The sequence below is a fragment of the Eschrichtius robustus genome, chromosome 16 (genome assembly GCF_028021215.1).
Source record: "Eschrichtius robustus isolate mEscRob2 chromosome 16, mEscRob2.pri, whole genome shotgun sequence".
NCBI classification, from domain to species: Eukaryota; Metazoa; Chordata; class Mammalia; order Artiodactyla; family Eschrichtiidae; genus Eschrichtius; species Eschrichtius robustus.
The window spans coordinates 3,681,841-3,694,701 of record NC_090839.1 but is presented as its reverse complement, the minus strand read 5'-3'; the positions used below and the strand labels follow the sequence as shown (position 1 = coordinate 3,694,701).

Genomic DNA, 12,861 nt, shown 5'->3' with positions numbered 1-12,861 from the left:
ACACTAGGGCTTAAAAAGTACTTGTCAAAACAGCCTGCTGTGAGTTAATACCACTTTAATTCTAGATAGACATGTTAACTATTTTAGGCTAGTTAGTGCCTTCTAATACAATGGAGCCAGAACTGAATAAATATACTCTCCAACAGTGTGCTGAAAGTACTGATTTACACTCGGGGAAGCATTTTAAATCAGACTCCTCCCCCTTCTATGCATCACTAAATTTTTATTACTTGTATATTCTGAACTAGTAAATTTTAATAATACTTTATATTTATTTAGTTCAAACTTTTAAAATATATTTTATATGATAAATTTTAGTTTATTAAAGAAATAACTAGTTTATGAGTATAGTTAACTTGGCAATATTTGTCTCATGCAAATATTACTATAAAAACAAGCCAATTTCTTGTACTGATTGGTTTCCCCAAAGCTTTCTAAAAAAAAGAGTAGTATTGTACAGACAAAAGTCTTTGGGTCTCAAGAGTCATGTTATAGTGACTGTAGGTTCTTTCTCATCCATTAGAGGACATTTCTTTGAATTCAGAGGTTCCTACAAAGGTACTCTTGCCTGGGTGACATGTATTTTCTTTGTAGAGCTACTCTGGTATTCCTCAGCTATACACACAAAGGAATAACTGGATAAAACTTGTTGATAACTAGACATCACACATTGTTTCTTTCATGAGCCATGAATAATGACATCAATCCTCTGCGTACATTAAGAAGCTCCTCTTCTTGCTATGGCCAAGAAAAAAAAAAATCACACTTTGGTAGTTTTACAGTGAAACTTTTTAAAATCTAATAAAATAGAAAAAAATCAAGATATTATGAATAAAGTTATTATGTATCAGTGTTCGTTCTATCCAATTCCCCAGGGTCTGTTCCTAGATATCTACAGAATTATGTGCTTATTACTGATATTTAGATGAATTTAGATGATCAGTTGACAGAAGACCTCATCTTTTAAACCCCAAATCCATGAAATTTATTTTTTACTTTCTTCCTTTAAATATCAAATCTATAGTCTGGAGAAGAACTTCAGCAAGAATCAGTCTAGTTAGTTAGCTTATGTGCTTTAAGCTGAACTGGCTTAGCCACACATCCTGGTCCTCTGCTATATATCAGCATACTGGTTCTATTAAAATTTAATAAAAGTGTATTAAAATATCCTGTATCAAAGATTAGTACTAAAATACACATAGAAATGCCTCCATCTTTGAGAAAACACCAAAGGCATGTTCACTTGGAGAAGTACCTTTAGACAACTTCCCCCCTCCCCAACCCCTGATTGCAGTTGCTGGTCTACTAGACCTTTGGAAAGCCAGCTACTTTTATCCCCAAATCTAAGTAAATGAAGTTTTGTCCAAGTAGACACTAGTTCTGTCTGGGTAGCTCTGCCTGACACAGGACTTAAGACACATCAGGACTGCTGCAGTGCATCGTGCTTAGATACATACAAAGAAATCATTCTTCTAGCTTGTTTTTAAATTTCTAAATCCATCTTTTCTTCCTTAGGAGAGGGACTCATTATTTAAAATCATCCCTATTTTTCTACTGTAAATTTGCTCCCATTTTAATTTTAAAAACTTAAAGAACTAAAAGAACCCCAGTGGGGCTAAAAAACTGGCTTCTCTCAATCCAAAAAGACAGAAGAAAAACCTGTGGAAGAATTTCCCATTTAAATATATAAAAGTATGACTGATCATTCCATTTGAAAAACCCAAACTAGATAGCTGATTTACCATTTCCTTAAGAAGTCTGTCTTGCAGCATTTTCATGTTTTCTTTCATCAAACACATCTGTGAAGAAATAATTTCCCCCCCATGAAATTTACTATAAAATTTTCACAGCAAAAAGACAAGTTAGACTAATATTGAGAGAGATTATATATAAAAATACAAAATTTATACCTCAGATGTAAAAATAGTTTCTTCATAATCAGTGTTGTAGAAGACATTCTTTTCCAAGGAAGCTTTTAAAAGGTGAAGTCTGACAAATACAATAATGAAAGTTACCTTTGTATTTTAATTAAATTAAATTGCTATAATATAGTATATATAATTTTAATTTCAAACTATTATAAAAAAATCTAATGTTATAGATTCTAATCATTAAGAATGTCATACTAACCTCTGCTGTTCACTTTTTTGATAGGCACTGAACTTCTGAAACACCTTTTCCCAAAAGCCCTAAATTTCAAAATACAAAACTAGTTGTAGTATAATTATGACTAAAAATTAAAACTTAGCAGAATTTACTGTATTTATATGACTCCTAATTTAAAAAACAACTTGGCTATATGCTAAGAATACTGCAGATGTCATATACTCTTTCAGATTAAAAAAAAAAATTGAAAGCAAACTCTTTCAGACTTTCTCCTTTATTATCAAAGGTATTCATCATAAACTTTATATATATATTTACTGAAGTATAGTTGATTTACAGTGTTTCAGATGTACAGCAAAGTGATTCAGTTATACATACATATATATATTCTTTTTCAGATTCTTTTCCATTACAGGTTATTACAAGATATTGAATATAGTTCCCTGTGCTATATAGTAGGTCTTTGTTGTTAATCCATTTTATATATAGTAGTGTGTATCTGTTAATCCCAAATTCCCAATTTATCCCTCCCCCACATCATAAACTTAAGTCTGTATTTTTAGTGTATGTATATGAAACTAACTAAAAATCTAAGATAAAACTAAATTATGTTCTAAAAAACAAAAACCTTTATGGTGTGGTCTAAAAGCAGAAGGTTAACAGAAGTTTTCCTGAGTGTAGCTCTTTAAAAATGAGGTTTTAAAATTATTTTTAAACTCTTAAAAGCACAAACCACAAATTCTTTCTCCAAATCTTTTAAAGACTGTGAATCTTTTTCAAAATTCTCCAGCTCCTCTATGATGATGAATTGGAATTTGTCAAGTTTTTTGATCCTATTAAAGAAACAAAATGAGATTATTTTTTTTAAATGATAGCACTTACTTATAGCACAGCACTTAGAATATTTCAGAAGGGATTTTTAGCACAGACCTATACTCCTGAATCTGATGGTTCATTGTTTTTACATGTTGTTGAGCCGTTTTCCAAGACTGCTTAGTAAAATAATCCATCATTTTGTGGCGGATCTGAAAAATACTCAATTTTAACTTGAAAAATCTTTACAAAATTAATAATCTAACCAAGACTATATTAAGGCCAAAGCCTTTTCCATGAAATATAAATGCCTAAGAAGAACTTAGAAAAGTGAAAAATTAAAAACTCAGTGATCTCAACTGAAGTGTTAATAAATAAGCTCAGTCAGAGCAGGGCCTAGTTCCACCAGGAAGGCTCTGACTGAGGGTTGGAATTGGTAATTATTTTCATAAGTACATGACATTCTACATTTACAAAAATGCTAGTGATTATAATTCCCTTCAGGAACACAGCATAAGAGTCACCCTCAAAGTTATTTATTACCACTTTTCATAAAAACATACATTCGCAGCTAGTCACAGATGTGTAACAGAATATATGAATCAGGGCTTCTCTTGTTTAGATGAGACTGACCTTGGATAAATCAAATCAAAACAAAAGAAATGTACAGAATCTTAAATAATTTCAGATTTTACCCATGAAGAGATGAAAAAGGCAAAGAAGAGATAGGGCTGATAACCTGTGCAGAAAAATATCTTCTCTTAACAGGAGGGCAAAAAGAGCTGTCTACTCTAAATATAGGCATGTGAGACAAAGAGATAGGTGGAGAAACAATAATAATTAAAACTTATTTTATAAAGTGTTTTTGTAAACATCACCTCGTTGGAACCTCAGTAACTAAGGATATGTAAGTACAGAACTGGTGAAACAAAGTGAAATGGATTTCTCTGACTGAGGTTGCTCATCCTCTATACTTTAATATAGTACCCTCACAAGCAGTCACTGCTATGGAGATTAAAGAATGTATTAAAAAGACTAGGCATGAAAAGAAAATCGTTCAGAAAAAAAAAAAAGAAAAATCACAGAAGACTCAAAATGTTAAACTGAAAAGGAAAATAGGACAAAGAGACAGAACCCATAGAAAAAGAAAGAATACAAGTAATGCACAGATTTTAGAAAAGGAACTGGGCTCATGAGATAATAAGGCTTTTCGCCTAGGAATCATTCCAATTTTTCACCAGTACACGAGGAAAGGTGAGTTCATGAAGAAGTGTTTTGTTGCCAAAGGGTCAAACTGACAGTCTAGTAGAAAGTGTGGCATATTGTCATGTTATTGGGTGTAAATATAAATCATAAAGAATGACAACTCACATGAACTTTCCTCCTAAATTCTGTATTGAGCTCCTCACACATCGTCCCTACACCTGAAATTTCAGTTTCCCAGTTCTCCCCAGGAATAGAAGAGTCATTTGATAATGGAGATATACTTTCAGACACTGAAAAATGAAGACAGTCAGCCAAAATTAAGATATGCATTGTTACAAATTTAGCATTATTTGTCATGAGGCTGAGAACAAATCTATCTTATTGTTAGATTCTATATGTAATCTAAGGATTATAAAATCAAAGACAGACTACTATATTTTTCATTTAAAATATTATTTTGACTTATTAAAAAAACCTGCTAGCATGGGAATTAAGGCAGAAACAGTAACATTAAAATGGAACATACTTGGACTGATTTTTTTTAAAAAACTAGTTCTTAACTGCTTCTACATTATTAACCCAAGTATTCAGTGACACACTCATCTATCAGTAAATTCATACTCTAGTAAGACTTGTCTGTGGTAATCAGTGATAGAATGATGAGGGAGATTTATGAGTAAAAAGACCCTTACTATAACATTACTCAGGTAAAGTGAACTTTGTGATAAAGCATTATCCTTGGATTTATCCAAAGTTATCTTTACAAAGGAATTTGTTTTGTGAATAGAACCACTCAAGATCTAAGAAACCATTTTCAAAAATAAATGCATTTTGACTTAGGCATTTGCTCTACCTACCTTTGCAAGTGTGATGATCTGCACCTTCTCCTCTAGACAGTTTCTTGGGAAGCAAGTTTGCTCTTTCTTCTTCTTCTTCTTCCAATTCTGCTTCACCAGGATTACTTAGATTGTCTTCTATGTACATTCGTTTGCGACTAAGATGTTGTGTAGGGCCTTAGGAACAGTTAAAAAGTAATTAACAGTGCTACAATCTTAACTACAAATACCTAATATATACTTGCTTTTATAAAAAAGGCCTTTGTTTCCATTATCTGTATAGTTTTAGGTAACTGTGCATTAAATTCTCTCTATTGTACTTACTTTCATTTTAACATTAACTAAATTGACTTAAAATATATAATTTCCTCAGATGAAATTTCACAGTAGTATTTTGGTGATTAACATATGTTTTTTAAAAAGCAAGTCTTTTGACTACAAACCTGATACATGAGTGGAGTCATAGGACATGCCACACCACATTTTCTCTCTTCCTTCACTAGACATGGATAATGGAGATGCTGAATGACTTTCCTAAAGTATGTATCAGAAATAGGAAAAAAAAGTCTGTAATTACTCTTGGATTCACCTTTGACCATCTTTCTCAAACCCTAAAGACAGTAAATTGCAAATGCTATCAATTCTTTTTTTTTCAGATTGTTTTGTTTCTATACCTTTTTTATGTCTCACACTACCATGCATTTACCTGAATTCTTATGTTAACCTCAATCTTAAATTACAGCAATAGTTTTGAGCTGGCTTTTTAAAACTACTCCTACTTTTCAGTTCTTCCTTATTAGGATTTTGATTTCTTTATTTGAGTCAGGAAATGGGAAGCCATAGAAAAGAGAAGTCTAAGCTACATCTTTTAAGCCATATTTTTGTCCTCTAACCTTATGTCTTACTGTTTCAATACACAAGTTTGTTACAGTCAAATTAGTCTTTTTCCTGTTTTATGAAAATGCATGTCCACTTCCGGTGGCCCTTCTGTACTTAGGTCACTGCTGCTTCTCCAGTCGGTCTGTATATACCAACCTATCCACTTAGGTCCAGGTCAAAACCCAGCCCACTCCAAGCTGTAAAATTCTATCTTAACATTCTGTATTTTATAGGTTATTAAAATATTTTTGTTGATGGATTGGTGGACTCCTGTAGTGGAAAAAAAGCTCACCCAAATTCCTGTATGATCATGAAACCAGAAAGTCCTAATTATAAATATGTCAGTGGTTTAGCAGTGATAGCCTATTTAAGACCATCTCATTTTAAAAATTTCACCTTTTTTTCTATGATCAAACCATCCTACATATTTTAAACATCACATTTTCAGATAATAACCATTGAAAAATACTAAATTATAATAACTATTACTAAAGGCCTGTAATCTGATTCTTATAAGAACCAACTTAGTTTAAGGAAAGCTTGATGGATACACTACCATATATACCCCTCTTTTGCTTCAAATATGATTTTCATATTTGGAGGTTCAATTTCCATAAATTTTTTCTGACCTATAACTGCTTACATCTGAATAGCTGTTGCAATTTTTGTGTTTCCTGTATAAGTACACTCCTCCCTCAGTATCTGCGGGGCGGATTCGGTTCCAGGACCCCTTACAAATATCGAAATCCACTGATGCTACCGTCCCATATATAAAATAGTGATCCACAGTTGGTTGAATCCACAGATGTGAAACCGATGGATACAGAGGGCCAACTGTACCACAGAATTTATATTGTTTCTATTCACAATAGTATTATTCTTAACTGGGCTATGAATGAACAAGACACACAGAAACCCAAAGGAAGTTAGAAAACTAAAGTAAGAAAAACACAACAACATTAAACCAAACTACTTAAATTTTGAGGGAGTAACTCATTCACTGCTAAAACTCAACACCCATTCATAACTGAAAAGGCACTTAAACAATTAGAACATTAATCTGATAACAAGTATCTACCAAAAACTATTGATAAGCATGCATGGTAGCATGGTATCTATTTAGCACTGCTCTACAGGTCATAGTATAAGGACTGGAAGAGAAAATGCAAAAATTACCATAAAAAAGTTTATGATTATCTATATTCAAAATACAAGAGACTCTAGGCAGGCGATTATGAGAGAATTTGCCAAGGGTGTGGGGACATATAAAAATCAGTAGTGTTTCTACACAAAAGCAAAAAGTTAAAAATCCAGAAAACAATTGTTTTAAAGTTTTTTTTTCACGTACAGTAAAGAAAAAGGCCCATTAAACACTGCAGAAGTACAACTTTCTTTGTGGAAGATTTGACACAACTTTGTTGGAAATAAGACCAAAAAGTAGAGAGAAAAATGAAATATGTCGATGAGAAATCTCAGTAACGATACTGGGAAATGGCAATTCTTCCCTTAGACAAACTAATTCTAAGTTTTATCGGACAACTATAGGGCCAAGAGAATTTAGAAGCAGAATGAGATGAGGGTGAGGATGGGGGTGGTGAAACCCCTGTAAGCATAAAACTACACTAATTGAAGCAATGTTGTATTAGCTCGAAGACAGACAGGCACTGTTCTATATTCTACTGGCCAAACAGCTGACCCATGTGGTTGCCAAGGCTGTGACCAAACTGGCATCACAAATGATGGAGAAAGGAGGGGTATCCAATGCATGATGTTGCACTAATTCACTATCGATATGCAAAGAGGAAGCCTAGGAAGATGGAAAACCTCAAAGTTAAAACTAACATCTGTACAAGAAAGGAAAATATTTTTATGACAATAACTGAGGGAAGGATTTCTTGAAGAACAAAAGATTGGTAAATTTCATTAGCTCATATTTTGATTTAACTAAGTGAAAAGACAGCTACATACTAGAAAAAGAATGTCTGGGGGGCTTCCCTGGTGGCACAGTGGTTGAGAATCTGCCTGCCAATGCAGGGGACACGGGCTCGAGCCCTGGTCTGGGAAGATCCCACATGCCGCGGAGCAACTAGGCCCGTGAGCCACAACTACTGAGCCTGCGCGTCTGGAGCCTGTGCTCCGCAACAAGAGAGGCCGCGATAGTGAGAGGCCCGCGCACCGCGATGAAGAGTGGCCCCCGCTCGCCGCAACTAGAGAAAGCCCTCGCACAGAAACGAAGACTCAACACAGCCGAAAATAAATAAATAAATAAATAAATAAATTAAAAAAAAAAAAAAGTCTGCATTGTATATAACAACCAATAAAGAATTAATCTCCAGAATATAGTAAGAACTCCTACAAATTTATAGGAAAAATCAAACTATGCAATTTAAAAATTAGAAAAAACAGACAGTTTACAAAGTGGCCAAAAAATATGAAAATACTCACTGATGCTGTTAATCTGAAAAATGCAAATTAAAGTCAGATGCACTTTACACTCATCAGATGGGCAAAAAACTGTAGAAAAATGGGCACTACCACGTAGCATTGTTGGAGAGTGTAAGCTGGTACAACTAATTTATATAGCAAATTTCCAATACCTGATTAAGAGTCAACAGTAAATGGGAAACACAATGTCTCCTGTAAATGTCCAGCCAATAAATATGTAACAATTAAAATTCCATCTAGCACAGATCTCATCAAAGCAGGTGGGTGGGGATGACCTAGGTGTTGAGATTTGCAAGATGGGATACTAAAGGGAGAAAGGATTCAAGGAAAGGAGGGATGACAGAGCAATACTGAGAAAGGACCATGGGATGACGGTCTAGTGGGAAATGGTTTTAAATTGTGGTCTGTAGAAATCAAGAGTCTTGCAAAGGTGCTTTTGGGGGGGTTACCAGAGAGGGAGGGAGGTGTGTAGGCCACGGTTTAGACCCATCTGCTTTAAACAGCATAACTGCATTTTTATTTTTATGTTTGGCACACTGAAGGTTTCATATAAGATTCTGTTTGGCAATCAGTTCTGTAGCTTTATCACTACTTCGAAATTCTCCAAATTAAGCCATCTATAGAGCCCAAGCCAAGGAGGTGAGGTGGGTTTTGTAAACTGGTACCATTAGTACAAACAACTTAAGAAAAAAAAAAAGCAGAATTCAAACTACAAACTACTCCTCATAGACATTATATTTTTAGCTACACTCCCTCACTTTGACCCATAATTGATTCCTTTCTCTAATACCTTTTTAAAAGACTTTTGAGCATATGTACATATTTTATTAATAAGAAATGGTACATATAACAATACATGAGCAGCAGAATAAAGACTTTTTCAATATACCATTACGTTAATATTCATGCCATTTAACTACTAAAAGTTCCTTTACAAATCTCTAAAGCAAATGCTATAGTTATACCGTTTTCAACTATATTCTTTGTCAGTTTGCTTTGCCAACTTGTGATTTAGTAACTAAAAGGTTACAGACTTCGAGTTATGGTGAAACCAGAAAGAAGTGCCTGTGTTGCAGGAATAAGCCTGTTCCAACCTAGGAAATGTAGTTCTGACATGTAGACAAATAAGCAGTACCTCTTTGGAAGTGATTGTTCCTATCACAGAATTCTTATCAGTACTCTGTACTTCTCATACCACTACATCTTTCTCCTGTATGTATCAGTCTGTTAGTTCACTGAGGCTGTTTTACTTATTGGTAGGTTCCTTCTCGCCCCCAGACCAAACTCAAAACCTTAAATAGACAAGCACTGTATATCTGATTAAGATTAGAGGCAAATGATTTACTCCCTTCAGGTATATCTAATAAAGGAAAAAATATATATACATTTTTTCCTTACCAAAAAGAATGATCGTGGAATTGGTGAGCAACTTTCTCTTGTACATAGTAAATTCTTCTCACTGTTCTTGGGTGACTTTATTGGACTTCCAACTCCACTGTTTAAGGATTCAGGTGATGAAATTTTTGGACAAGGTGATACTGGTTTTGTTATACAGCCATAATCCTGAGTAAAATCCCTTTCTGTTATTTTCTCTATACCTATATTGCCTCACAAAACACAAACAAAAAGAGATGGCAGGTGTTAATCACTGACGTCTTTAGAAGTAGTATTATTAATTTAAATTCTAAAAAATATAGTAATTTATCAAATCCTCAAATCTTAGCTGTATTTAGAAAGGATAAATGTTCAATAAATCAAGATAAAATTAAGTGTAAAATATTTTTATAAGACTGAAAAATATTAATGGCTCAATTTAAAACACAATTGTAACTATAAGAACTTTCAAAACATTTTCAAACACCAATATCTGTTGTAGTATCGGCTGCACTATAATGATCAACCTAATTATTATCTTGAGTATTTTGACACCAGTACTGATATATATTAAAGTCACAGAATTTTATGGTTAGAAATGGCTTGGGAAATCATCTGGTCTACATCCTTTATATATAGATGAGAAAATTCATGGCTGAAATAAGTCTTAGTATAAATGAATTCTCAGACAGACAGTTTTCAGATCAAATCAGGGCATGTGCATCTGTCTTCTAAATGTGTGCTTATCTGAGATGACAGTGGTCCCAAGCATTATGAAAATACTCTAGAAAAGAACAAAGTAGCTACTTTAGAGGAAATGTACATTAACTGGTGTTGAATGGTCTTGAATTTTAGCTAAAATGACAGACACTTAGAAATGCTTTAAAATATCCATAAAGGGAAATGAAAGAGATATTAAAAGTAGAAACTTATTCTTATAGTTTCTATACTAGAAAAATACATACATATACCAGAGCTCCAAAGAATAAATTTTTTCTTTCCCAATTATTTTTAAATAAAAGCAAAACTTTAATTGTTTATGAAGATAATCCACTACAGGTCCAAAGATTGACCATGATATTTCTTGGAGAATTTTGTCAATGAAATATAAAAATGAGAAAATAGAAATTCCCATCATTATTTCCCTCTTATTAAATATATTTTGAGCTAAAAACATAAATGTTTATTCAAGCTTTCACATTATAATTTGTAAGTATACATTAAATATTTTCTATATTAAAGCATTTGGTCTTTAACTTCCTAACATGTAAAACTTCAGTGTCATAGTAATATCGTTCCCAAGTCTACTTAGCAAAGACCAAGTTCCTAGCATTAACTAGTTTAAAAATGAAGTTTTGATTACTGAAAATCTTAAACATATCCCTCAAAATTAGTCTTCAAATTGTATTTTCATATAATTAGTTATAATAGAAAATTAAAGAGCATTCAACTAAAAGAAAAAAATGATACTGACATCTCATTACTTCTATAGATGATGGACTCCCAGATAAAGTTACAGGAGATAGATCAAGGCTATTATCTCTTATAGTATCTTTCAGTAGAGATGAGTTTTTCCATTCTTTTGATACATCCTCTCGTGTTTCGGCAGTGAAGGAATTCTGCTGTTTCTGTGGCAGTTTCATGCTTTTGCGTCTGGAATGGATCTTCTCCTCCTAAATGTATTGGTATCTTTCAATTATACTCGAATACAAGTAATTTATACTTGGACACATAAAACAATTTAATTAAATTACACTGACTTATTTATTAAATGCCTTGTATCACTACATACAGGCATAACAGGGGCCTCAGCATGAGTAGTGAAAGACCTTCTAATATACAAGAAAGCATATGACAAATTCACAGGAAAATATTATAGACTATAATAAATATCCTAATAGATACAAATAAAATGCTATAACGGTTCAAAGAAGATGATTTCCAGTTTAGGGAAACCAGAAGGAGTTCCCCGATTTCATGGTACTCAACACGCTCAGGAGTCTGTAAAAGAAGATGGCAAGGGAACATACTGAGAGTATGGAGGACGACTGATATGAGCAAAGGTAGCGAGAAGCACAGGTCTTGTTTGGCAGTCACAGGTTATTCTATCTGACTGTTACAGTTCTGTGTATATACTGGGGAGGTGAGAAAATAAGCTTGGAAAGGTATTTCGATGTTTTGAATGTCTATTTGGAGATTTTCAGGGTTTTCCTTTGAAGAACGTAAGATGACAGTTGGCTTGGTAAGATTTACCTAACTATTTGCATAGTAAATTAAAGTAGGAAGCGATAAGAAAATGTGGAGGTAAGTTATGAAGTCCTTAAGTTCTTCCAGGTAAGAGATAACAGGGGGCGATGGAGGTTTAATGATTTAAAATGAGAACAGTGTAATGATCAGAGACCTGCCAGACTCTTTTGAGTTCAAATCTTTTTTTTTTTTTAACCATTTCCTAGCTGTGTGACCTTGGGTAAGTTCCTTCATCTCTCTAGAAGTCAGGGGTGAACAGAGGTGGGGCAGGGTATGGAAAGAACCTCAGATCCAGTATTTTTGCTTTCATTCAAGAAAAAGATCCACAGCTTCCCAACAGTCTGTAGTTTCTTGAAGCATAATTTTGGAAAGACCAAGTACTTCTCTAATTCAAAGATATTAAAGTTATAATTTTACTAGAGTCAAACATCTGTTTTGTAACAATAATGCCAACTTATTATAAATTTTAACATTATATTGCCTAAGGATCAATTTTTAGAATTGTTATATAAGTTTTCTCATATGGAAGGTTAAATCTTAAAAAGAAGTGACAAGATAAATCTGACATTCTTACAAAAATATATTCTATATTTAGTATTTTAAAAGGCTTTTAGAAACTATTAATCTGAATTGTATCTATTTACCTTTACTAGCACTTTCTCTTCAAATGAATGTGAAAATTCTTGTTCACTCTCTGATTCTGAATTTGAGAGATCTTTATAATTTTTTTTGGTTTCTGCGGCTCGTCGTGGAAGTCTCGTTCTCCCATCTGGAACTGTCTCATCTACCTTTTTGGTGATGTTTTTGTTGGGTGTCTTTAGGAGAAAAATTCCTGAATATATTAGATCAATATTTTGAGATACAAGCTATTTGCTACAAAATTGGCACTGTGACAAGATCTGTATATTTGTAGGAATAAAAAGATTCCTGATTAATACTTTTAAAATGACTGGAT

At 33.3% G+C, this 12,861-nt stretch overlaps 1 protein-coding gene across 4 annotated transcripts in view; it reads right to left on the bottom strand.

The window, feature by feature from the left end:
- SYCP2 (synaptonemal complex protein 2) overlaps positions 1–12,861 on the bottom strand; it is a 74,677-nt gene continuing 61,816 nt past the window's right edge. For all 4 annotated transcript variants that reach the window (XM_068524560.1, XM_068524559.1, XM_068524561.1 and 1 more), the window contains 12 exons: positions 12,551–12,721; positions 11,134–11,332; positions 9,684–9,883; positions 5,405–5,495; positions 4,983–5,138; positions 4,291–4,415; positions 3,037–3,131; positions 2,840–2,939; positions 2,131–2,189; positions 1,911–1,989; positions 1,743–1,799; positions 1–738 (listed from right to left, as the gene is read on the bottom strand). In XM_068524560.1, coding sequence (XP_068380661.1) covers positions 664–738; positions 1,743–1,799; positions 1,911–1,989; positions 2,131–2,189; positions 2,840–2,939; positions 3,037–3,131; positions 4,291–4,415; positions 4,983–5,138; positions 5,405–5,495; positions 9,684–9,883; positions 11,134–11,332; positions 12,551–12,721 — 1,407 coding nt within the window. In that variant the 3' untranslated portion in view covers positions 1–663. The remainder of the gene's footprint in view (positions 739–1,742; positions 1,800–1,910; positions 1,990–2,130; positions 2,190–2,839; positions 2,940–3,036; positions 3,132–4,290; positions 4,416–4,982; positions 5,139–5,404; positions 5,496–9,683; positions 9,884–11,133; positions 11,333–12,550; positions 12,722–12,861) is intronic.